The sequence below is a fragment of the Oncorhynchus mykiss genome, chromosome 21 (genome assembly GCF_057628025.1).
Source record: "Oncorhynchus mykiss isolate SJ-2025 chromosome 21, ASM5762802v1, whole genome shotgun sequence".
In the NCBI taxonomy this organism is placed as follows: domain Eukaryota; kingdom Metazoa; phylum Chordata; class Actinopteri; order Salmoniformes; family Salmonidae; genus Oncorhynchus; species Oncorhynchus mykiss.
This window is the reverse complement of record NC_143042.1, coordinates 29737010-29760561: the sequence shown is the minus strand read 5'-3', so window position 1 is coordinate 29760561 and position 23552 is coordinate 29737010. Positions and strand designations below refer to the sequence as shown.

Here is a 23552-nt window from a genome sequence, read left to right as displayed (position 1 = left end):
GCTTCACGGTGGGAAGAACAAATCATCTGTTCACCTACATTACGTCTCACAAAGACACAGCAGTTGGAACCAAAAATCGTGCATTTGGACTCATCAGACCAAAGCACAGATTTCCACCGGTCTAATGTCCTTTGCTCGTGTTTCTGACCTTGAAGTAACGATGGACTGTCGTTTCTGTTTGCTTATTTGAGCTGTTCTTGACATAATCTGGACTTGGTCTTTCACCAAATGGTGCTATCTTCTGTATACAACCTCTACCTTGTCAAAACACAACTGTTTGGAAATAATGCATTAAGAAGGAAAGAAATTCCACAAATTCAATTTTAACAAGGCACACCTGTTAATTGAAATGCATTCCAGGTGATTACCTCATCAAATCAAACTATTAGTTACATACACATGGTTGTTAATGTTATTGCTAGTGTAGCGAAATGCTTGTGCTTCTAGTTCCGCCAGTGCAGCAATATCTAACAAGTAATATCTAACAGTTCCACAACAAATTCATAAGTACGATCTAAATACGAAATGGAATAAGAATATATAAAATATATGGATAAGCAATGTCAGAGCGGCATAGGCTAAGATGCAATTTATAGTATAGAATACGTTATATGCATATGAGATGAGTAATGCAAGATATGTAAACATTATTAAAGTAACGAGTGTTCCATTTATTAAAGTGACCAAGGCGACGAAGACGTGGATGTCAATTAACTTAGGGCTAGGCCACTTTTTTCTCCACTTCCTGTCTGAATGATGTGCCCAAAGTAAACTGAATGTAGCTCAGGCCCAGAAGCCATGATATGCATATAATTGGTACCATTGGAAAGAAAACTTTGAAGTTTGTAGAAATGTTAAGATAATGTAGGAGAATGTAGGACATTTAATTTTTTTGAGACCCTCTTAGATATGCAAGAGAAAAGTCATATTGAGAATTAGATCCCTGGATGCAATTCATATGGCTTCCACGTGGTGTCAGCAGCCTATGTTCAAGGTTTCAGGCTTGTAACTTCAAAAATGAGTAAGAAATATCAGTCTTAGCAGAAGGACACAGTCTTGGAAATTTGTGTTTGTGCGCGCCATGAAGAAATTACACACATGCTAAAATCGGTTTCCTATTGAACATACTTCTTTCCGTAAGAAATATTATAGTTTGATTACATTTTAGGGTATCTGAGAAGTAAATAAAAACATTTTTTGACTTGTTGAAACAAAGTTTAGGGGTAGATCTTCCGATTCTTTTCTCTGCATGTTGAATGAGTGGATTACTAAAACCAATGGTGCCAACTAAACTGTATTTTTGGGATGTAAAGAAGGATTTTATCTTACAAAACAATACTACATGTTATAGCTGGGACTCTTTGGATGACAAATCAGAGTTAGATTTTCAAAAACGAAGTGAATATTTAAATCGTTATTTGTGAATGTATGAAACCTGTGCCGGTGGAAAAATATTTTGATGTGGGGCGCTGTCCTCAAACAATCGCATGGCATGTCGCTGTAATAGCTACTGTTAATCAGACAGTGCAGTTAAATTCTTGTTAATCTAAGTTCAGCTGATATGAGAGACTTATTTGTACATAAATGTTTAAAATCTATAATTATTTGAATTGCGCGCCCTCCAGTTCCACCGGAAGTTGTTCCGCTAGCGGGAGCGCTAGCGGGATCCCTAGCTCTAAGGAGGGGTTGGGCTAACCTCTCTGGGGTAGGCAGGACGCATGCGTCCCACATGGCCAATAGCCGGGGGAAATGCAGAGCGCAAAATTTAAATACATTTCTATAAAAATCTAACTTTCATTAAATTACACATGCAAGATAGCAAAAAAAGGCTTTTCGGCAAAAGCATAAGATGCTATTATCTGATGATAGCACAACAGTAAACAATGAGAGAGTAGCATATTTCAACTAAGCAGGCGCGACACAAAACGCAGAAATAAAAATATAATTCATGCCTTACCTTTGACGAGCTTCTTTTGTTGGCACTACCATATGTCTCATAAACATCACAAATGGTCCTTTTGTTCGATTAATTCCGTCAATATATATCCAAAGTGTCAATTTATTTGGCGCGTTTGATCCAGAAAAACACAGCTTCCAACTTACGCAACGTCGCTACAAAATATCTTAAAAGTTACCTGTAAACTTTGCCAAAACATTTCAAACTGCTTTTGTAATACAACTTTAGGTATTTCTAAACGTATATAAATCGATCAAATTGAAGATGGGATGATCTTTGTTTAATACTGGAGCAAAACAAACTGACGCTACTTTTCTGGCTACGCGCCTCTATCAAAAGGTACCCATGAAGTGACTGTCGTTCTGAGCTATTGTCACGTTCTGACCATCTGTGTGTTTTCCTTGTTTTAGTGTTGGTCAGGACGTGAGCTGGGTGGGCATTCTATGTTGTGTGTCTGGTTTGTCTATTTCTGTGTTTGGCCTGATATGGTTCTCAATCAGAGGCAGGTGTTAGTCATTGTCTCTGATTGGGAACCATATTTAGGTAGCCTGTTTTGTGTTGGGTTTTGTGGGTGATTGTTCCTGTCTTCGTGTTTGCACCAGATAGGGCTGTTTCAGTTTTCACATTTCATTATTTTGTAGTTTCTTCATGTATAGTTTTTTCCTTCATTAAAATATCATGAATCATCATCACGCTGCATTTTGGTCCGATCCTTGTTCCACTTCTTCATCAGAGGAGGAGATAGAAGAGAATCGTTACAGAATCACCCACCACAACAGGACCAAGCAGCGTGTCAACAGGCAGGAGCAGCAGGAGAAGCAACAGCGGCAGCAGGAGATACATAATAAGGAATTCTGGACATGGGAGGAAATCCTCGACGGGAGAGGACCCTGGGCTAAACCAGGGGAGTGTAGCCTCCCCAAGGTGCAGCAGGAGAGGAGGCAACAGGAGCAGCCCAAAGAGGAGTACAGTATGGACTATACTTCTTGGGAGGAGATAGACAGGTGGGCGGTCGACCCAGGGAGAGTGCCGGAGCCCGCCTGGGATTCGATGGAGCAGTGCGCGGAGGGTTATCGGAGAATGAGGTTGGCGAAGCAAACACGGCGGCGCGGAAGGAAGCCCGAGAGTCAGCCCCAAAAATGTATTGGGGGGGGCTCAGGGAGAGTGTGGCAGAGTCAGGAGTCAGACCTGAGCCAACTCACCCTGTTTATCGTGAGGAGCCAAGGAGGAGACCAGAACCAGAGCCGGTGTTGGAGGTGAGCGAAGCAGAGACTGTGAAGGAGTTAATGGGGAAATTGGAGGAGAGAGAAATGAGGGAGTTGCTGTGTTGGTGCGTTAAGCATGGAATTCGCCCGACGGAGCGTGTCGGGGATTTGATGGCACCTGGGTCAGCGATTCATACTCGTCCTGAGGTGCGTGGTAGTCGGCTGGTGAAGATGGTGCCAGCCTTACGCACCAGGCCTCCTGTGCACCTCCCTAACTTTGCACGTCCTGTGCCAGCCCTGCTCTCAAGATCTCCAGTACGCCTTCACGGTCTAGCCCATCCTGTGCCACCTCCACACACCAGCCCTCCGGTGGCAGCTTCCCGCACCAGGCTTCCTGTGCGTGTCCTCGGCCCAGTACCACCAGTGCCAGCACCACGCATCAGGTCTACAGTGCGCCTCGCCTCTCCAGCGCTGCCGGAGCCTTTCTCCTCTCCTGCGCTGTCGGAGTCTCCCGCCTGTTCAGCGCTGCCAGAGCCTTCCTCCTCTACAGCGCTGTTGGAATCTCCCGCCTGTTCAGCGCAGCCAGAGCTGCCAGTCTACATGGAGCAGCCAGAGTTGTCAGCCTGCATGGAGCAGCCAGAGCTGTCAGTCTGCATGAAGCAGCCGGAGATGCCAGTCTGCATGGAGCGGCCAGGGCTGTCAGTCTGCATGGAGCAGCTAGAGATGTCAGTCTGCATGGAGCAGCCAGAGCTGTCAGTCTGCATGGAGCAGCCAGAGCTGTCAGTCTGCATGGAGCAGCCAGAGCTGTCAGTCTGCATGGAGCAGCCAGAGCTGCCAGTCTGCATGGAGCAGCCAGAGCTGCCAGTCTGCATGGATCAGCCAGAGCTGTCAGTCTGCGAGGAGCTGCCAGTCTGCACGGAGCCGCCAGAGCTGCCAGTCTGCGAGAAGCCGCCAGAGCGGTCAGCCTACATGGAGCAGCCAGAGCCGCCAGTCAGCGTGGAGCAGCCAGAGCCGCCGGTCAGCCAGACTCTTCCAGATCTGCCAGTCAGCCAGACTCTTCCAGATCTGCCAGTCAGCCAGACTCTTCCAGATCTGCCAGTCAGCCAGACTCTTCCAGATCTGCCAGTCAGCCAGACTCTTCCAGATCTGCCAGTCAGCCAGACTCTTCCAGATCTGCCAGTCAGCCAGACTCTTCCAGATCTGCCAGTCAGCCAGACTCTTCCAGATCTGCCAGTCAGCCAGACTCTTCCAGATCTGCCAGTCAGCCAGACTCTTCCAGATCTGCCAGTCAGCCAGACTCTTCCAGATCTGCCAGTCAGCCAGACTCTTCCAGATCTGCCAGTCAGCCAGACTCTTCCAGATCTGCCAGTCAGCCAGACTCTTCCAGTGCCGCCAGTCTGCCCAGCGCCGCCAGTGCCGCCAGTCTGCCCAGCGCCGCCAGTGCCGCCATTCTGCCCAGCGCCGCCAGTGCCGCCAGTCTGCCCAGCGCCACCAGTACCGCCAGTCTGCCCAGCACCGCCAGTGCCGCCAGTCTGCCCAGCGCCGTCAGTGCCGCCAGTCTGACCAGCGCCGTCAGTACCGCCAGTCTGCCCAGTGCCGCCAGTCTGCCCAGTGCCGCCAGTCTGCCCACGCCGCCAGTCTGCCCAGCGCCGCCAGTGCCGTCAGTCTGCCCAGCGCCGCCAGTCTGCCCAGCGCCACCAGTGCCGTCAGTCTGCCCAGCGCCGCCAGTGCAATCAGTCTGCCCAGCGCCGCCAGTGCCGCCAGTCTGCCCAGCGCCGCCAGTACCGCCAGTCTGCCCAGCACCGCCAGTCTGCCCAGCGCCGTCAGTGCCGCCAGTCTGACCAGCGCCGTCAGTACCGCCAGTCTGCCCAGTGCCGCCAGTCTGCCCACGCCGCCAGTCTGCCCAGCGCCGCCAGTGCCGTCAGTCTGCCCAGCGCCGCCAGTCTGCCCGGCGCCACCAGTGCCGTCAGTCTGCCCAGCGCCGCCAGTGCAATCAGTCTGCCCAGCGCCGCCAGTGCCGCCAGTCTGCCCAGCGCCGCCAGTGCCGCCAGTCTGCCCAGCGCCACAAGTGCCGCCAGTCTGCCAGGATCAGTTAGATCCACCAGTCAGCCAGGATCCGCCAGTCTGCCAGGATCCACCAGTCTGCCAGGATCCACCAGTCTGCCAGGATCCGCCAGTCAGCCAGGATCCGCCAGAACTGCCAGTCAGCCGGGATCCGCCAGTCTGCCGGGATCCGCCAGTCTGCCGGGATCCGCCAGTCAGCCGGGATCCGCCAGTCAGCCGGGATCCGCCAGTCAGCCAGGATCCGCCAGTCAGCCAGGGTCTGCCAGAGCCGCCAGTCGGCCAGGATCCGCCAGTCTGCCAGGATTCGCCAGTCAGCCAGGATCCGCCAGAACTGCCAGTCAGCCGGGATCCGCCAGTCTGCCGGGATCCGCCAGTCAGCCGGGATCCGCCAGTCAGCCGGGATCCGCCAGTCAGCCAGGATCCGCCAGTCAGCCAGGGTCTGCCAGAGCCGCCAGTCGGCCAGGATCCGCCAGTCTGCCAGGATCCGCCAGTCTGCCAGGATTCGCCAGTCAGCCAGGATCTGCCGGAACCACCAGCCAGCCAGGATCTGCTAGATCCATCAACCTGCCGGAGCTTCCTCTTAGTCCTGAGCTTCCTCTCAGTCCTGAGCTTCCTCTTGAGCTTCCCCTCAGTCCTGAGCTACCCCTCAGTCCGGAGCTGCCCCTCAGTCCAGTGGGGCCCGTTGTTAGGTTTCCGAGGCCAAGGTTAGCGGCGAGGGTCGCCACTCAAGGGACGCTAAAGAGGTGGACTAAGACAATTATGGAGTGGGGTCCACATCCAGCGCCAGAGCCGCCACCGCGGACAGATGCCCACCCAGACCCTCCCCTATAGGTTTAGGTTGTGCGTTCGGAGTCCGCACCTTGGGGGGGGGGGGGGGGGGGGGGGGGGGGGGTACTGTCACGTTCTGACCATCGTTCGTATGTGTTTTCCTTGTTTTAGTGTTGGTCAGGACATGAGCTGGGTGGGCATTCTATGTTGTGTGTCTGGTTTGTCTATTTCTGTGTTTGGCCTGATATGGTTCTCAATCAGAGGCAGGTGTTAGTCATTGTCTCTGATTGGGAACCATATTTAGGTAGCCTGTTTTGTGTTGGGTTTTGTGGGTGATTGTTCCTGTCTTCGTGTTTGCACCAGATAGGGCTGTTTCAGTTTTCACATTTCATTATTTTGTAGTTTCTTCATGTGTAGTTTTTTCCTTCATTAAAATATCATGAATCATCATCACGCTGCATTTTGGTCCGATCCTTGTTCCACCTCTTCATCAGAGGAGGAGACAGAAGAGAATTGTTATAGCTATGGTACTTCTTCATTACACAAAGGAAAAACCTCAACCAATTTCTACAAACTGGTGACATCCAGTGGAAGCGATAGGAACTGCAAGAAGGTCCTTTAGAAATCTGGATTCCCAATGAACACCCATTGAAAAGAGAGTAACCTCAAAAAAAAAATCTGAATGGTTTGTCCTCGGGGTTTCGCCTGCCAAAAAAGTTATGTTATACTCACAGACATGATTCAAATGGTTGTGGAAACTTCAGAGTGTTTCCTAACTAAACCTACTAATAATATGCATATCTTAGCTTCTGGGCCGGAGTAGTAGGTAGTTTACTTTGGACATGCTTTTCCTCTGGACGTGAAAATACTGCCACCTATCCCAGAGAAGATAGAAAATTGTGACAAATAAAAAAACTATACCGGTTTCATTTCAGGACCAAAATAAAGTTACCGCTGCGCCATACAGGTTTCAAAATAGTTGGGAGGAGATTTAATGTACCAATTCCATGGAACATAGTCTATGAACTGATACACAAAACAACAATGGATTCAAAAACAAGTTTTTTCAATTTAAATTATTATACACAATTCTTGCAACCAATAGAATGTTTACACACACACATACACTACCGTTCAAAAGTTTGGGGTCAATTAGAAATTTCCTTTTTTTTTAAGATAAGCACATTTGTCTATTAAAATAACATAAAATAGATCAGAAATAAAGTGTAGAAATTGTTAATGTTGTAAATGACTATTGTAGCTAGAAACGGCTGATTTTTTATAGAATATCTACAGAGGCCCAATGTCCTCAACCATTTTACAGTAGCTATTACAGTAAAAGAATACCATGCTATTGTTAAAGGAGAGTGCACAATTATGAACAAACCAATCAGGCACATTTGGGTAGGCTTGATACAACATTTTGAATAGATATGCAGTAGTTCATTGGATCAGTCTAAAACTTTGCACATACACTGTTGTCATTGAGTGGCCAAAGTCTAAATTGCATCTGGGCTAGAATAATTCATTATGGCCTTCGTCTTGCATTTCAAACATGATGGTACAAAAAATGCATGATTTTTCTTTGGATTATCTTTTACCAGACCTAATGTGTTATATTCTCCTACAATCATTTCACATTTCCACTACCATTTCCTTTCAAATAGTATCAATAATATACATATCCTTGCTTCAGGTCCTGAGTTACAGGCAGTTAAATTTAGGTATGTAATTTTAGGTGAAAATTTAAAAAAAGGGTGGATCCTTAAGACGTGTTTAACCTTTCCGCTAGCGGAACCCCTTGACAACATTCCGCTGAAAAGGCAGCGCTCGAAATTCAAAAATATTATTTTGAAATATGTAACTTTCACATTAACAAGTCCAATACTGCAAATGAAAGATAACCATCTTGTTAATCTACCCATCATGTCAGATTTAAAAAATGCTTTATAGCGAAAGCACAACATATGATTATGTTAGTTCATAGCCAAGTCGAAAGAACACAGCCATTTTTCCAGCCAAAGATAGGAGTCACAAAAAAAAGATACAATTAATTATTAACCTTTTATGATCTTCATCAGATCATAGGACATCATGTTACACAATACATGTATGTTTTGTTCAATAATGTGCATATTTATATCCAAAAATCTCAGTTTACATTGGCGTCATACATGCAGTAATGTTTTGATTCCAAAATATCCGGTAATTTTGCAGAAATACTCATAATAAACATTGATAAAAGATACAAGTGTTATTTACAGAATTAAAGATAGACTTCTCCGTAATGCAACAGCTGTGTCAGATTAAAAAAAAACTTAATCAGCATCTGAGAACGGCGCTCAGAGCCCAAAACAGCCAGAGAAATATCCGCCATTTTGGAGTCAACAGAAGTTAGAAATAACACCATAAATATTCACTTACCTTTGATGATCGTCATCAGAAGGCACTACCAGGTCGACAATAAATGACTGATTTGTTCCATAAAGTCCGTAATTTATGTCCAAATAGCGACTTGTTGTTAGCGTGTTCAGCCCAGGCGCAGGCACTTCATCCAGACAAAAACTCAAAAGGTTCTGTTACAGTTCTTCAGAAACATATCAAACGATGTATGGAATCAATCGATAGGATGTTTTTAACATAAAACATCAATGTTCCAACTGGAGAATTCCTTTGTCTTCAGAAAAGCACTGGAACGAGAGGTAACTCTGTCGGGAGCTCTCTGCTATTCATCCAAAAGTGAAAATGCTGCCCCCTATCCCAAAAAGGTTAAGGATGGTATAACTAACTCTACAAATGTATACGTCCCAGTTATCAGATTTACATAGAAACATTTTAAAACTTACATGATTAAATATGAAAATGACAATATTTTTATATATAAACATTTACCAAGTCATTAAACACGCCACATGAACACAGACATTGAGGCAACGTGATGGAACCGCCCTCCAAGGCCCAGGGCGAGTGCATAAAAAGAACTGCTAATGCAATTTAAATACAGACCAGTACATTACTGGGCTGCTACTGGAGTGTAAAATGGTCAGGAGCTGAACCCTGAATAATCAACCATTGAGACCAAGCAGGCGGAAGGTGTTGAGCCAGACATCACAAATGGTTAGACTGTGCCAGACCAGAAAGCACGGAAAGGTGGCTACATGTTGAAATGGTTGCAATTTAAATACAGACCAGCGTGACCGACAGCGTGAGCATAATGTCACGAAATGGTAAGACCCTGTGAGGCGTCTGTTTCTCAAACTAGACACTAGAATGTACTTGTCATCTTGCGCAGTTGTGCACTGGGGCCTCCCACTCCTCTTTCTATTCTGGTTAGAGCCAGTTTGCGCTGTTCTGCGAAGGGAGAAGTACGGATAGCTCAGATTAGCCATGTAGCCTCAGAGAATAATGTCGACTTATACGCTGTTTCGGTGAGTGAGTTTATAAGGAAGTGTATAGGAGCTGTTGTACCCACGGTACCCTAACCAGAAACTGTGGATAGATGGCAGCATTCTCGCAGAACTGAAATCACCTACCACCGCAAGGTGACTGGGAAAATTGCAGAATACAAACAGTGTAGTCATTTCATACGCAAGGCAATCAAACAAGCAAAATGCCAATAGACTGACGAGTTTCAGAAGTTCTTTGTTTCTGGCCATTTTGAACCTGTAATCAAACCCACAAATGCTGATGCTCCAGATACTCAACTAGTCTAAAGAAGGCCAATTTCTACTTTAATATTGCTACTTTAATCAGAACAACAGTTTTCAGATGTGCTAACATAATTGCAAAAGGGTTTTCTAATCATCAGTTAAGAATTTTAAAATTATAAACTTGGATTAATTGTGTACATGACACTGCAACAAAATGTCCATATAGGGACAATAAAAAGTCAGTAAGTAAGATTAGCTAACACAACGTGCCATTGGGAACACAGGAGTGATGGTTGCTGATTATGGGCCTCTGTACGCCAATGTAGATATTCCATTAAAGTCAGACGTTTTCAGCTACAATAGTCATTTACAACATTAACAATGTCTACACTGTATTTCTGATCAATTATATGTTATTTTAATGGACAATTTTCTTTTGCTTTTCTTTCAGAAACAAGGACATTTCTAAGTGACCCCAAACTATATATATATATATATATATATATATATATATATATATATATATATATATATATATATATATATATATATATATGATACAACCATCCCAGCTCTGCTGATTTTACTGCGATAAGACAATCATTAGATCACTTGTTTTGGTACTGCTCAGGAATGGCTGAAAAATATTTACTTGAAACTAACTCTGCAAATAGCACTGCTGGGTTTGAAAAGTCATAGTCAAATCAATCAATAATATAATAACACTTAGTGTTTATCTTTCATTTAAAATCTGTAGAAACTGAGAAAATAAAGGCTTATAACTTTTGTGAAACAGCACAGTGGAAAAATATATGACAAAACTGGATGCGAGGGGTTGAGTGTAGCTGGGACTATAAACAAACAAAAGATAACTAAGGTCCCCAAGAACAGTGGCCTCCATAATTCTTAAATAGTAGAAGGTTGGAACCAGCAAGACTCTTCCTAGAGCTGGCCACCCGACCAAACTGAGCAATTGGGGGGGGCCTTGTTCAGGGAGGTGACAAAGAACTCAATGGTCATTCTGACAGAGCTCCAGAGTTCCTCTGCGGAGATGGGAGAACCTTCCAGAAGGACAACCATCTCTGCAGCACTCCACCAATCAGGCCTTTATGGTAGTATATATTTGGACTAATGTTTTAGTTATTATCCTGAAGTCTGAATAGTTATGTAAATAAGGTATTTCAACGTTTACAAAAATGTCTAAAAACCTGTTTTGCTTTGTCATTACAAGGTATTGTGTGTAGATTGAGGAAGAAAATCCCAAATGTAATCCATTTTAGAATAAGACTGTAGCGTAACAAAATGAGGAAAAGTCAAGAGATCTGAATACTTTCCGAATGCATTGTATTTACAAAACAAATAAATGGGGGATTGGAAATCCAGACAATTACACAATCTAGAAGCCACAATCTATCTGAAATATTAAAGCGGATCTGTGTTTGTGATGTCCTGTGCAAAAACATAGGGTATATTAATATTTTTGATTAAAAATACTTATTTTGGTGAAAAATATTAAATTGTTGACAACAAACTATATTATACAACATAAATTGGTCAAACCATATTTCATGAGCCATGGGGGTCAATTATTCAATATTTAGACTTAATGTCAACTATAAAATAATGCCTATAATAGTAATACAAAACTGCACTTTGTCAACTGTCTCTCAATGTAGTCTGAACATGTGGGAAACATGGTGGAAGAACCTGGATCATTTGAAATGGAAGAAAACCTTTGCGGGACATTGCACCACGCCCTGCCTGAAAAGGTATTAATTTCAAATATAATATAAAATGACCATAAAATATTAAAATTTGACATAGGTAAGCATTGTTAAATGAGGACTTATCTATAAAAACCATTGAAGCAGACCAAAAGCAATGTTTGTAATATTGTTGAGATGAATAAAAATGCTATGCAATTTGCTGGTATGACCCTCTTGACTTCTCAACCGCCTGGTAGAGAGCTCTGTTAATTCCAAAATAAACATAGTTAAAAAATAAAAATCTTATTTGACTTGTTAGTAATTTTGTAGACAATTTTGTAGACACTCAATCACCAAGTCTGAGGTATTTTACACGCATTTGAAGATAGGATGGGACACACCACAAAAATTACAATTTGGGTGAACCACAAAAATCACAATATGGGTGCATCTCTCACCTCTTGTTACATTTCCCTTATCTGTTCACACACACACACACACACACAATCTCCAGACAATACACTGTCACACATACATATGGTCTGTCAATTCCTACCTGCATACGGTGATCTTTAGTATCCGGTAGGATCCCTTGATGAGTATAAGAGCTTCCTGTCTTGAACCGTAGAGGGCTGATCCGTTTATATTCACCAGTTCATCACCCACTCTCAGCTTCTTACATTGTTCTGCCTTACCACCTTCCTCGATCTGTAGGGAGAGAGAGGTGGGGGTTAAAAAACATGCATTGCACACACAAACACACACACTGTGTCCTTTCAGGCTACATCTAAAATAGCACCCTAATCCCTATTGTGAACTACTTTTGACCAGGCCCATAAGGGTACCATTCGGATATAGGCCCAGTCCTCCATTCTAAGTAGGTCACTGTCCCTATGGAAACTATGCTCGGTACAAAACATTTTGGAACAAACAGCCAAGTGACAAACATTCTCATTGCTACATTCCGCTTTCTCATTCGGTGGTCATTGAGAGATTCTCCTCTGGTTAGCAGTAAGTACACTACCGTTCAAAAGTTTGGGGTCACTTAGTAAAATGTAAAAAAAATCTATTAAACTAACATTCAATTGATCAGAAATACAGTGTAGACATTGTTAATGTTGTAAATGACTATTGTAGCTGTAAACGGCAGATTTTTTTATGGAATATCTAAATAGACTTAGAGGCCTATTATCAGCAACCATCACTCCTGTGTTTCAATGGCACGTTGTGTTGTCTAATCCAAGTTTATCATTTTACAAGGCTAATTGATCATTACAAAACCCTTTTGCAATTACATTAGTACAGCTGAAAACTGTTGTTCTGATTAAATAAGCAATAAAACTGACCTTCTTTAGACTAGTTGAGAATCTGGAGCATCAGCATTTATAGGTTTGATACAGGCTCAAAATGGCCAGAAGCAAAGCCTTTCTTCTGAAACCCATTAAATTAATTAAAGGCTATTCCATGCGAGAAATTGCCAAGAAACTGAAGATCTCGTACAAAGCTGTGTACTACTCCCTTCACAGAACAGTCCAAACTGTCTCTAACCAGAATAGAAAAAGGAGTGAGAGGCCCCGGTGCACAACTGAGCAAGAGGACAAGTACATTAGAGTGTCTAGGTTGAGAATCATAAGCCTCACAAGTCCTCAACTGGCAGCTTCTTTAAATAGTACCCGCAAAACTCCAGTCTTAATGTCAACAGTGAAGGGGCGACTCCGGGATGCTGGCCTTCAATCTACACACACACCCCATAATTAAATATAAAAAAGTTTTGAAAAAAACAAATATTATTTTACCGTTATTTAACTAGGGAAGTCAGTTAAGAACAAATTCATATTTTCAATGACGGTGGGTTAACTGCCTATTCAGGGGCAGATCGACAGATTTGTACCTTGTCAGCTCAGGGGTTTGAACTTGCAACCTTCCGGTAACTAGTCCAATGCTCTAACCCCTAGGCTACCCTGCTGCCCATATCACATACAGTGGGGCAAAAAAGTATTTAGTTAGACAACAATTGTGCAAGTTCTCCCACTTAAAAAGATGAGAGAGGCCTGTAATTTTCATCATAGGTACACTTCAACTATGACAGACAAAATGAGAAAAAAAATCCAGAAAATCACGTTGTAGGATTTCTAATGAATTTATTTGCAAATTGTGGTGGAAAATAACTTTTGTTATCTCAATACTTTGTTATATACCCTTTGTTGGCAACGACAGAGGTCAAAGTTTTCTGTAAGTCTTCACAAGGTTTTCACACACTGTTGCTGGTATTTTAGCCCATTCCTCCATACAGATCTCCTCTAGAGCAGTGATGTTTTGGGGCTGTTGCTGGGCAACACTGACTTTCAACTCCCTCCAAAGATTTTCTATGGGGTTGAGATCTGGAGACTGGCTAGGCCACTCCAGCACCTTGAAATGCTTCTTATGAAGCCACTCCTTCGTTGCCTGGGCGGTGTGTTTGGGATCATTGTCATGCTGAAAGACCCAGCCACGTTTCCTCTTCAAAGCCCTTGCTGATGGAAGTAGGTTTTCACTCAAAATCTCACGATACATGGCCCCATTCATTCTTTCCTTCACACGGATCAGTCGTCCTGGTCCCGTTGCAGAAAAACATCCCCAAAGCATGATGTTTCCACCCCCATGCTTCACAGTAGGTATGGTGTTCTTTGGATGCAACTCAGCATTCTTTGTCCTCCAAACACAACGAGTTGAGTTACCAAAAAGTAATATTTTGGTTTCATCTGACCATCTGACATTCTCCCAATCTTCTTCTGGATCATCCAAATGCTCTCTAGCAAACTTCAGACGGGCCTGGACATGTACTGGCTTAAGCAGGGGGACACGTCTGGCACTGCAGGATTTGAGTCCCTGGCGGCGTAATGCATTACTGATGGTAGGCTTTGTTACTTTGGTCCCAGCTCTCTGCAGGTCATTAACTAGGTCCCCCCGTGTAGTTCTGGGATTTTTGCTCACCGTTCTTGTGATAATTTTGACCCCACGGGGTGAGATCTTGCGTGGAGCCCCAGATCGAGGGAGATTACCAGTGGTCTTGTATGTCTTCCATTTCCTAATAATTGCTCCCACAGTTGATTTCTTCAAACCAAGCTGCTTACCTATTGCAGATTCAGTCTTTCTAGCCTAGTGCAGGTCTACAATTTTGTTTCTAGTGTCCTATGACAGCTCTTTGGTCTTGACCATAGTGGAGTTTGGAGTGTGACTGTTTGAGGTTGTGAACAGGTGTCTTTTATACTGATAACAAGTTCAAACAGGTGCCATTAATACAGGTAACGAGTGGAGGACAGAGGAGCCTCTTAAAGAAGAAGTTACAGGTCTGTGAGAGCCAGAAATCTTGCTTGTTTGTAGGTGACCAAGTATTTATTTTCCACCATAATTTGCAAATAAATTCATTAAAAATCCTACAATGTGATTTTCTGGATTTTTTTTCTCATTTTGTCTGTCAGAGTTGAAGTGTACCTATGATAAAAAAGATGAGAGAGGCCTATGATTTTCAAGTGGGAGAACTTGCACAATTAGTGGCTGACTAAATACTTTTTTGCCCCACTGTAAGTGTTCAGACCCTTTACTCAGTACTTTGAAGGCCCTTTGTCAGAGATTACAGCCAAGTCTTCTTGGGTATGAAGCTACAAGCTTGGCACATTTGTGGAGTTTCTCCCAATCTTCTCTGCAGATACTTTCAAGCTCTCAGGTTGGATTGGGAGAGTCACTGCACAGCTATTTTCAGGTCTGTTTGATCGGGTTCATTTAAAGGTCTGTTTGATCGGGTTCAAGTTCAGGCCATGGCTGGGCCACTCAAGGATATTTCAGAGACTACTCCTGCATTGTCTTTGCTATGTGCTCAGTGTTGTTGTCCTTTTGGAAGGTGAACCGTCGCCCTAGTCTGAGGTCCTGAGAGCTCTGGAGCAGATTTCAATCAAGGATCTCTGTAATTTGCTCCATTCATCTTTGCATCGATCCTGACTAGTCTCCCAGTCTCTGCTGCTGAAAAACATCCCCACAGCATGATGCTGCCACCACCATGCTTCACCATAGGGATGGTGCCATGTTTCCTCCAGACATGACGCATGGCATTCAGGCCAAATAGATCAATCTTGGTTTCATCAGACCAGAGAATCTTGTTTCTCAGGTTTGGAGAGTCCTTTAAGTGTCTTTTGGCAAACTCCAAGGGGGCTGTCATGTGCCTTTTTCTGAGTGGCTTCTGTCTGGCCATAAAGGCCTGATTGGTGAAGTGCTGTAGAGATGGTTGTCCATCTGGAATGTTCTCTCATCTCCATATAGCCAGGTGTGTGCCTTTCCAAATAATGTAAAATCAATTGAATTTACCACAGGTGGAAACAAGTTGTAGAAATATCAAGGATGATCAATGGAAACAGGATGCACCTGTGGTCAATTTCGAGTATCATAGCAAAGGTTCTAAATTCTTATGCAAATAAGGTATCAGTTTTTCATTTTATTATTATTTACAAAAAAATTGTCATTATGCGGTATTGTGTGTAGATTTTCGAATAAGGCTGTAACGTAACAAAATGTGGAAAATGTCAAGATATCTGAATACGGTCTGATTTTATGCACGGTCTGATTTTATGGTTGCAATCACACACACACCACGACACCATTCATTTTTCTTGTCCGACTCTGGAGTCCAACCCTGTCAACCCAACCCAACCTAACCTAACCCTGCCCAGCCAAACACACACACACTCCTTGGGTTAACCGTTAATGCTGACGTTACCCCCATAGTGAGAGGCAGTTGAGGTGCGTGTGGCAGGTAGCCTAGCAGTTAGAATATTGGGCCAGTAACCGAAAGGTTGCTGGTTCGAACACCCAAGCCGACATCGTGAACAATCTGCCTGACATGCACTTGAGCAAGGGACTTAAACCTAATTTGCTCCAGGGGCACTGTACTTCTATGGTTGACCCTGTAAAACAACACATTTCACTGCACCTATCCAGTGTAGGTGACAATAAAAACGTGTGTTTTAGGGCTCGGCGGTATACCTTATACCTTATTTTCCTGCGTTGTCTTGGCTGTGTGCTTAGGGTCTTTATCCTGCTGGAAGGTGAAGTCTTAGTGGATTCAAACTTCTTACATTTAAGAATGATGGAGGCAACTGTGTTATTGCTGACCATAAATGCTGCAGACATTGTTTGGTACCCTTCCCCAGATCTGTTCCTCGACACAATCCTGTCTCTGCGCTCTACAGATGATTCCTTCGACCTCATGGCTTGGTTTTTGCTCTGACATGCACTGTCAACTGTAGGACCTTATATAGCCAGGGGTGTGTGTCTTTACAAATAATATCCAATCAATTGAATTGACCACAGGTGGACTCCAATCAACTTGTAGAAACATCAAGGATGAACAATGGAAAAATAATGCCCCTGAGCTCAATTTTTGAGTTTCATAGCAAAGGGTCTGAATACTTACGTAAATAAGCTGTTTTTATTTTTAATACATTGCAAAAATGTCTAAAAAACAGATTTTGCTTTATCATTACGGGTATTGTGTGTAGATTGATGAGGAACATTTCTTTTTAATACATTTTAGAATAAGGCTGTAACGGAAACATTTAGAATGTGTGAATAAGTCTGAATATCTTCGGAATGCACTGTATCTAATAGAACTTTCTTCAATGCACAGACCTTGCCCGAGTGGCGCAGTAGTCTAAGACACTGCATCTCAGTGCAAGAGGTGTCACTGCAATACCTGGTTCGAATCCAGCCTGCATCACATTGGCCATGATTGGGAAACCCATAGGGTGGCGCACAATTGGCCCAGTGTTGCCCGGTTTAGGCCGGGGTAGGCCATCATTGCAAATAAGAATTTGTGCTTAACTGACTTACCTAGTTAAATAAAAATGGAAGCTTCTCTAATGTCAAACATGTAAAGTGTGGCCCTCTACTCTTTTCTAGTTTTACCAACGACCTGCCACTGGCTTTAAACAAAGCATGTGTGTGCATGTATGCTGATGATTCAACCATATACACGTCAGCACTGCAACCACAGCTAATGAAGTCACTGAAACCCTTAACAAAGAGTTAGTTGTTTTGGAATGGGTGGCCAGTAATAAGCTGGTCTTAAACATATCTAAAACTAAAAGCATTGTATTTGGTACAAATCATTCCCTAAATTCTAATCCTCAACTGAATCTGGTAATGAATGACGAGGCTGTTGAGCAAGTAGAGACTAAACTTATTTGTGTTACATTAGATGGCAAACCGTCATGGTAAAGGCATATTGATTCCATGGTTATAAAGATAGAGGTCTTTCTGCTCTGCTTTCTTAACACCACATTCACCCAAACAAATTAGCCTACACGCTAATCGCCAAATGCTTTTGGGAATAGGCAGGAAAAATGTATGTTGATCCACTGAGGCAAAAAGGACAATGTCAGAGTTGAATTAAATAAGAGAAAAACTGTGAAATGGAGAGTTGAAAAAAAAAAGTAGTATTGAGAGATTTGGTGAAGATGTAAAAGAGGATGATAGCAGTGTGTTGTGTGATGATTGTGACACACTATACAAATTCGACTGGAACTTCAAATAGGCCAATGTCACGTCAAGGTAACTGTAATCTACTGTTCAGATGGGTTAAATGGAAATCTGGATACTGACTGTAGGTCTATAACCTCTCAAATAGCCTTAATATTAACGTCTTCAGAATTAAGCATTTCTTGCAGTAAAATGATACACCAAATATAGGGAAACATTTTACTCAGGAACAGGACTGGAGAAATATGAATTACTTATTTTTGCATCTTGAGAGATTGTGAATGTGCAGTTAGCACCTCTACAGACGGTATCTATCTTTATACGCATCATAAAAGCTGATAGTATTTAAAATATGCATCCAAGCCGAACTGAAATCTTATAAAGGTTTCAAGTTTTAATGTCACATGCACAAGAACATTGAAATGCCTTTCTTGCAAGCTCTAAGCCCAACAATGAATCATTAAAAATGTAATACTAAAAATAACAGAGTAGAACAATAACACACTAGATATAAAAATAAATAAGATGAAACATGTTGGGTCGTTGTCACAGCTTTCTATTTCCTTACAACTGGTCAAACTGAAAAAAATAATCAGTTATTTTCTTGTTATTACATTTCCTCCCCAGTCCTTAAACTTCTTTGCTCGGCGAAAGAAGCAGAGATGACAGAAAACGTAACCAATGTCAACTACAACATTCCGGTGAGCAAGGGTTTATTTGGTCTTCAAAGGCAACATATATGGATTTGGAAAGTATTCAGACCACTTGACTTTTTCCACATTTTGTTACGTTACAGCCTTATACTAAAATGTATTAAAAATAAATGTTCCTCATCAATCTACACACAATAACCCATAATGTCAAAAAAAATGTTTTGCTTTAATTTATAATTTAAAAAAAACACATTTACATAAGTATTCAGACCCTTTACTCAGTACCTTGTTGAAGCACATTTGGCAGTGATTACTGCCTCAAGTCTTCTTGGGTATGTCACTAGAAGCCTGGCACACATTTATTTGGCGAGTTTATCCCATTCTTCGCTGCAGATCCTCTCAAGCTCTGTCAGATTGGATGGGGAGAGTTGCTGCACAGCTATTTTCAGGTCTCTCCGGAGATGTTCGATCGGGTTCAAGTCCAGGCTCTGGCTGGTTCACTCAAGGACATTGAGACGTGTCCCGAAGCCACTCCTGCGTTGTCTTGGCTGTGTGCTTAGGGTCATTGTCCTTTTGGAAGGTGAACCTTCACCCCAGTCTGAGGTCCTGAGTGCTCTGGAGCAGGTTTTCATCAAGGATCTCTCTGTACATCTTTCCCTTGATCCTTGCTCGTCGCCCTGCCACTGAAAAACATCCCCACAACATGATGCTGCCACCACCATGACAGCATCATAGGGATGGCGCCAGGTTTCCTCCAGACGTGACGCTTGGCATTCAGGCCAAAGTTCAATCTTGATTTCATCAGACCAGAGTATCTCGTTTCTCATGGTCAGAGTCATTTAGTGCCTTTTGGCAAACTACAATCGGGCTGTTATGTACTTTTTACTGAGCAGTGGCTTCCATCTGGCCACTCTACCATAAAGGCCTGATTGGTGGAGTGCTGCAGATGGTTGTCCTTCTGGAAGTTTCTCCAAAGAGGAACCCATCGGGTTCTTGGTCACCACCCTCACCAAGGCCCTTCTCCCCCAATTGCTCAGTTTGGCCGGGCGGCCATATAGCCAGGTGTGTGCCTTTCCAAATCATGTCCAGTCAATTGAGTTTACCACAGGTGGACTCCAATCAAGTTGTAGAAACATCAAGAATGATCAATGGAAACAGGATGCACCTGAGCTCAATTTCGTGTCTCATAGCGAAGGGTCGGAATATTTATGTAAATAAATGCTTTTTATTTTTAATACATTTGCTAAAATTTCTAAAAACCTGTTTTCACTTTGTCATTGTGGGGTATTGTGTGTAGATTGATGAGGAAAAACAAAAATGTGGAAAAAGTCAAGGAGTCCGAATACTTTCTGAATGCATTTTATAGCCTAATGACCAGAGAGAAGCTGCATGTATCTAATTATAGACACGTTAACTAACAAATAACCTACCAAAACGTAGGAAATTATAAAACAGAAACATATCTAAATCAGGCAACAACAAAAAATCCTGTACCCCCTGTAAAAAAATATATATATATATATATATCCTGCCGTCTCTAACTGTAGCCTACAAAGCGTTTTCTATATTAGCGGGTTAGGGTCAGGTGCTGGCCTCAAATTTTCATACATAGTCGGGCAGATGGGTGATTAGCAATTGCATGCATTTGCTGCTGAACAAAGAGCTGGCCCGCACACCACTAAAACAGTGCTAATATCAACAAGATGCATACAAGTCTCACCTGGCTTAAAGTAGAAGAAAGATTAACTCCATCACTTCTGGTTCTTATAAGAAATATTACTGTGAATTCCAAATGGGTCTGCATGATCAAGAATCACACTGTTCACATTTCTGAAACGTGTGCTCTTAACTTTCTTTTTATAGGTTAAGTACACGCCCCATGTGTCAATGTCATTGCTTAAGTTGGTACAGTTTAACATCATTTATTGAAACTGGAGTGATTCAAGCGCAATACCTCGTGCGATGACATTAACTGTGTGTGTATGTATATGTGCGCATGTGTGGGAGTGAGTGAGTGCCTGCATGTGTGTGTGCATTCCTGCATGTGTGTAGAGGGCAGTGCCATGGTGATATTTGCCCAGGCAGGGTGAAGTCATGCCAGGCTGAGGAGAGAAGAATGCCCCTTCTCTGAACACACACTGTCCCTGTCAGTCCACAGGGCCTGAGGTCAGCCATCAATGCTCTATTAATAAACGGGTCTGTCTGTCTGTGTGTGTCTGGTGGCAGTGTGCCCACCATTGTGCCAAAAGGGTATTCCCATGACGGTCATAAGACAATATGGGACTTTTTCTGTCTGCCGGGTAACAAGGACTTACATCAGTATACTGAGAGCCACAAGGTTCTCTCCTAACCCAGCAGTGAGACCCCTGATCAAAGTGCTTAGTTGAATCAGGTGTAATGGCACCAAGCAAAGGGGTGGGCAATCTTTTCTGCAAAGTGAGTTTGTGCTTTCTAGTTCTTTAGCCCAGAATGATCTACTGCAAAGAAAGAATCATTAACAGAAGAGAAAGCCCAAATAGTGTTTCTATGTGAGTACATGTGACGGTCCATTAAAATGGCAATCAGCAGTTAAAACAATAACACCTTTTCCCAACCACTGTTTCATTATATAGCTGAAAGATTGGGCTGGAGAAATAACCACTCTCAAATTCAAGGACAGAGCTATGGATGTAAGGGTTGGCAATCTATGATATCAGCATTTATACAGTGACATCCGAAAGTATTCACACCCCTTGATCTTTTCCACATTTTGTTTTATTAAAACCTGCATGTTAATTGTATTAAATTAACAATTTCACACGTACCATCACACGGGTGTGATCGTTCTAGAGTGTTCCCTGAAGCATACGATCACACCCGTGTGATTAGAACGCTTATTTAAAAAGGCCAGTTTCGAATGACGCAACAATCTGCATTTGAGCTGGCCACACTTTTTTCAGAAACTATTTACACAAACAGTCCTTACAAAGTTATGTCTAGAATATGAGCTGTTTATTTTTGGATGCAATGTTCAGACATTCATAGAAGTAGAGACAGCATAACACAATCATTCAAACCGGAAAAATGTAGGCTACATTTGTCCTAGCGCTAAATGAGGAAAGATTGACGCAAAACAAGCGGTCCTAGGTCCTATTTTATAACTCTTGGCTGACATAAACTACAATATGAATTAGCTAATAGCAATTATTATTTATACAGTGTCTTGCGAAAGTATTCGGCTCCATTGAACTTTGCGACCTTTTGCCACATTTCAGGCTTCAAACATAAAGATATAAAACTGTATTTTTTTGTGAAGAATCAACAACAAGTGGGACACAATCATGAAGTGGAACGACATTTACCGGATATTTCAAACTTTTTTAACAAATCAAAAACTGAAAAATTGGGCGTGCAAAATTATTTACCCGCCTTAAGTTAATACTTTGTAGCGCCACCTTTTGCTGCGATTACAGCTGTAAGTCGCTTGGGGTATGTCTCTATCAGTTTTGCACATCGAGAGACTGACATTTTTTCCCATTCCTCCTTGCAAAACAGCTCGAGCTCAGTGAGGTTGGATGGAGAGCATTTGTGAACAGCAGTTTTCAGTTCTTTCCACAGATTCTCGATTGGATTCAGGTCTGGACTTTGACTTGGCCATTCTAACACCTGGATATGTTTATTTTTTAACCATTCCATTGTAGATTTTGCTTTATGTTTTGGATCATTGTCTTGTTGGAAGACAAATCTCCATCCCAGTCTCAGGTCTTTTGCATACTCCATCAGGTTTTCTTCCAGAATGGTCCTGTATTTGGCTCCATCCATCTTCCCATCAATTTTAACCATCTTCCCTGTCCCTGCTGAAGAAAAGCAGGCCCAAACCATGATGCTGCCACCACCATGTTTGACAGTGGGGATGGTGTGTTCAGCTGTGTTGCTTTTACGCCAAACATAACGTTTGGCATTGTTGCCAAAAAGTTCAATTTTGGTTTCATCTGACCAGAGCACCTTCTTCCACATGTTTGGTGTGTCTCCCAGGTGGCTTGTGGCAAACTTTAAACGACACTTTTTATGGATATCTTTAAGAAATGGCTTTCTTCTTGCCACTCTTCCATAAAGGCCAGATTTGTGCAATATACGACTGATTGTTGTCCTATAGACAGAGTCTCCCACCTCAGCTGTAGATCTCTGCAGTTCATCGAGTGATCATGGGCCTCTTGGCTGCATCTCTGATCAGTCTTCTCCTTGTATGAGCTGAAAGTTTAGAGGGACGGCCAGGTCTTGGTAGATTTGCAGTGGTCTGATACTCCTTCCATTTCAATATTATCGCTTGCACAGTGCTCCTTGGGATGTTTAAAGCTTGGGAAATCTTTTTGTATCCAAATCCGGCTTTAAACTTCTTCACAACAGTATCTCGGACCTGCCTGGTGTGTTCCTTGTTCTTCATGATGCTCTCTGCGCTTTTAATGGACCTCTGAGACTATCACTGTGCAGGTGCATTTATACAGAGACTTGATTACACACAGGTGGATTGTATTTATCATCATTAGTCATTTAGGTCAACATTGGATCATTCAGAGATCCTCACTGAACTTCTGGAGAGAGTTTGCTGCACTGAAAGTAAAGGGGCTGAATCATTTTGCACGCCCAATTTTTCCGTTTTTGATTTGTTAAAAAAGTTTGAAATATCCAATAAATGTCGTTCCACTTCATGAGTGTGTCCCACTTGTTGTTGATTCTTCACAAAAAATACAGTTTTATATCTTTATGTTTGAAGCCTGAAATGTGGCAAAATGTTGCAAAGTTCAAGGGGGCCGAATACTTTCGCAAGGCACTGTAATTAATCAGCACGGGTGAGCTCACCATTGATCAAAATAATTGAGTAAAACACTTTCTAGAGTAAGTAATCCAATGATGATTAGGAATGCATGATTTATCACTGGTACTTGAAAAACATGTAAATAAAACAGTACATATTTCAATAATTACCACACAATTTTTTTTCTGATAGTGATTTATTGATACAAATGGCGCATGCAGGCAGTCAATCATGTAACCTCTCA

The 23552-nt window shown here is 42.7% G+C and overlaps 1 protein-coding gene across 1 annotated transcript in view; it reads right to left on the bottom strand.

The window, feature by feature from the left end:
- Window positions 1-23552, bottom strand: part of LOC110500825 (protein Shroom4) — a 79254-nt gene that overhangs the window by 42421 nt on the left and 13281 nt on the right. Inside the window, exon 2 of the mRNA XM_090214368.1 lies at window positions 11907-12058. Coding sequence (XP_090070494.1) covers window positions 11907-12058 — 152 coding nt within the window. The remainder of the gene's footprint in view (window positions 1-11906; window positions 12059-23552) is intronic.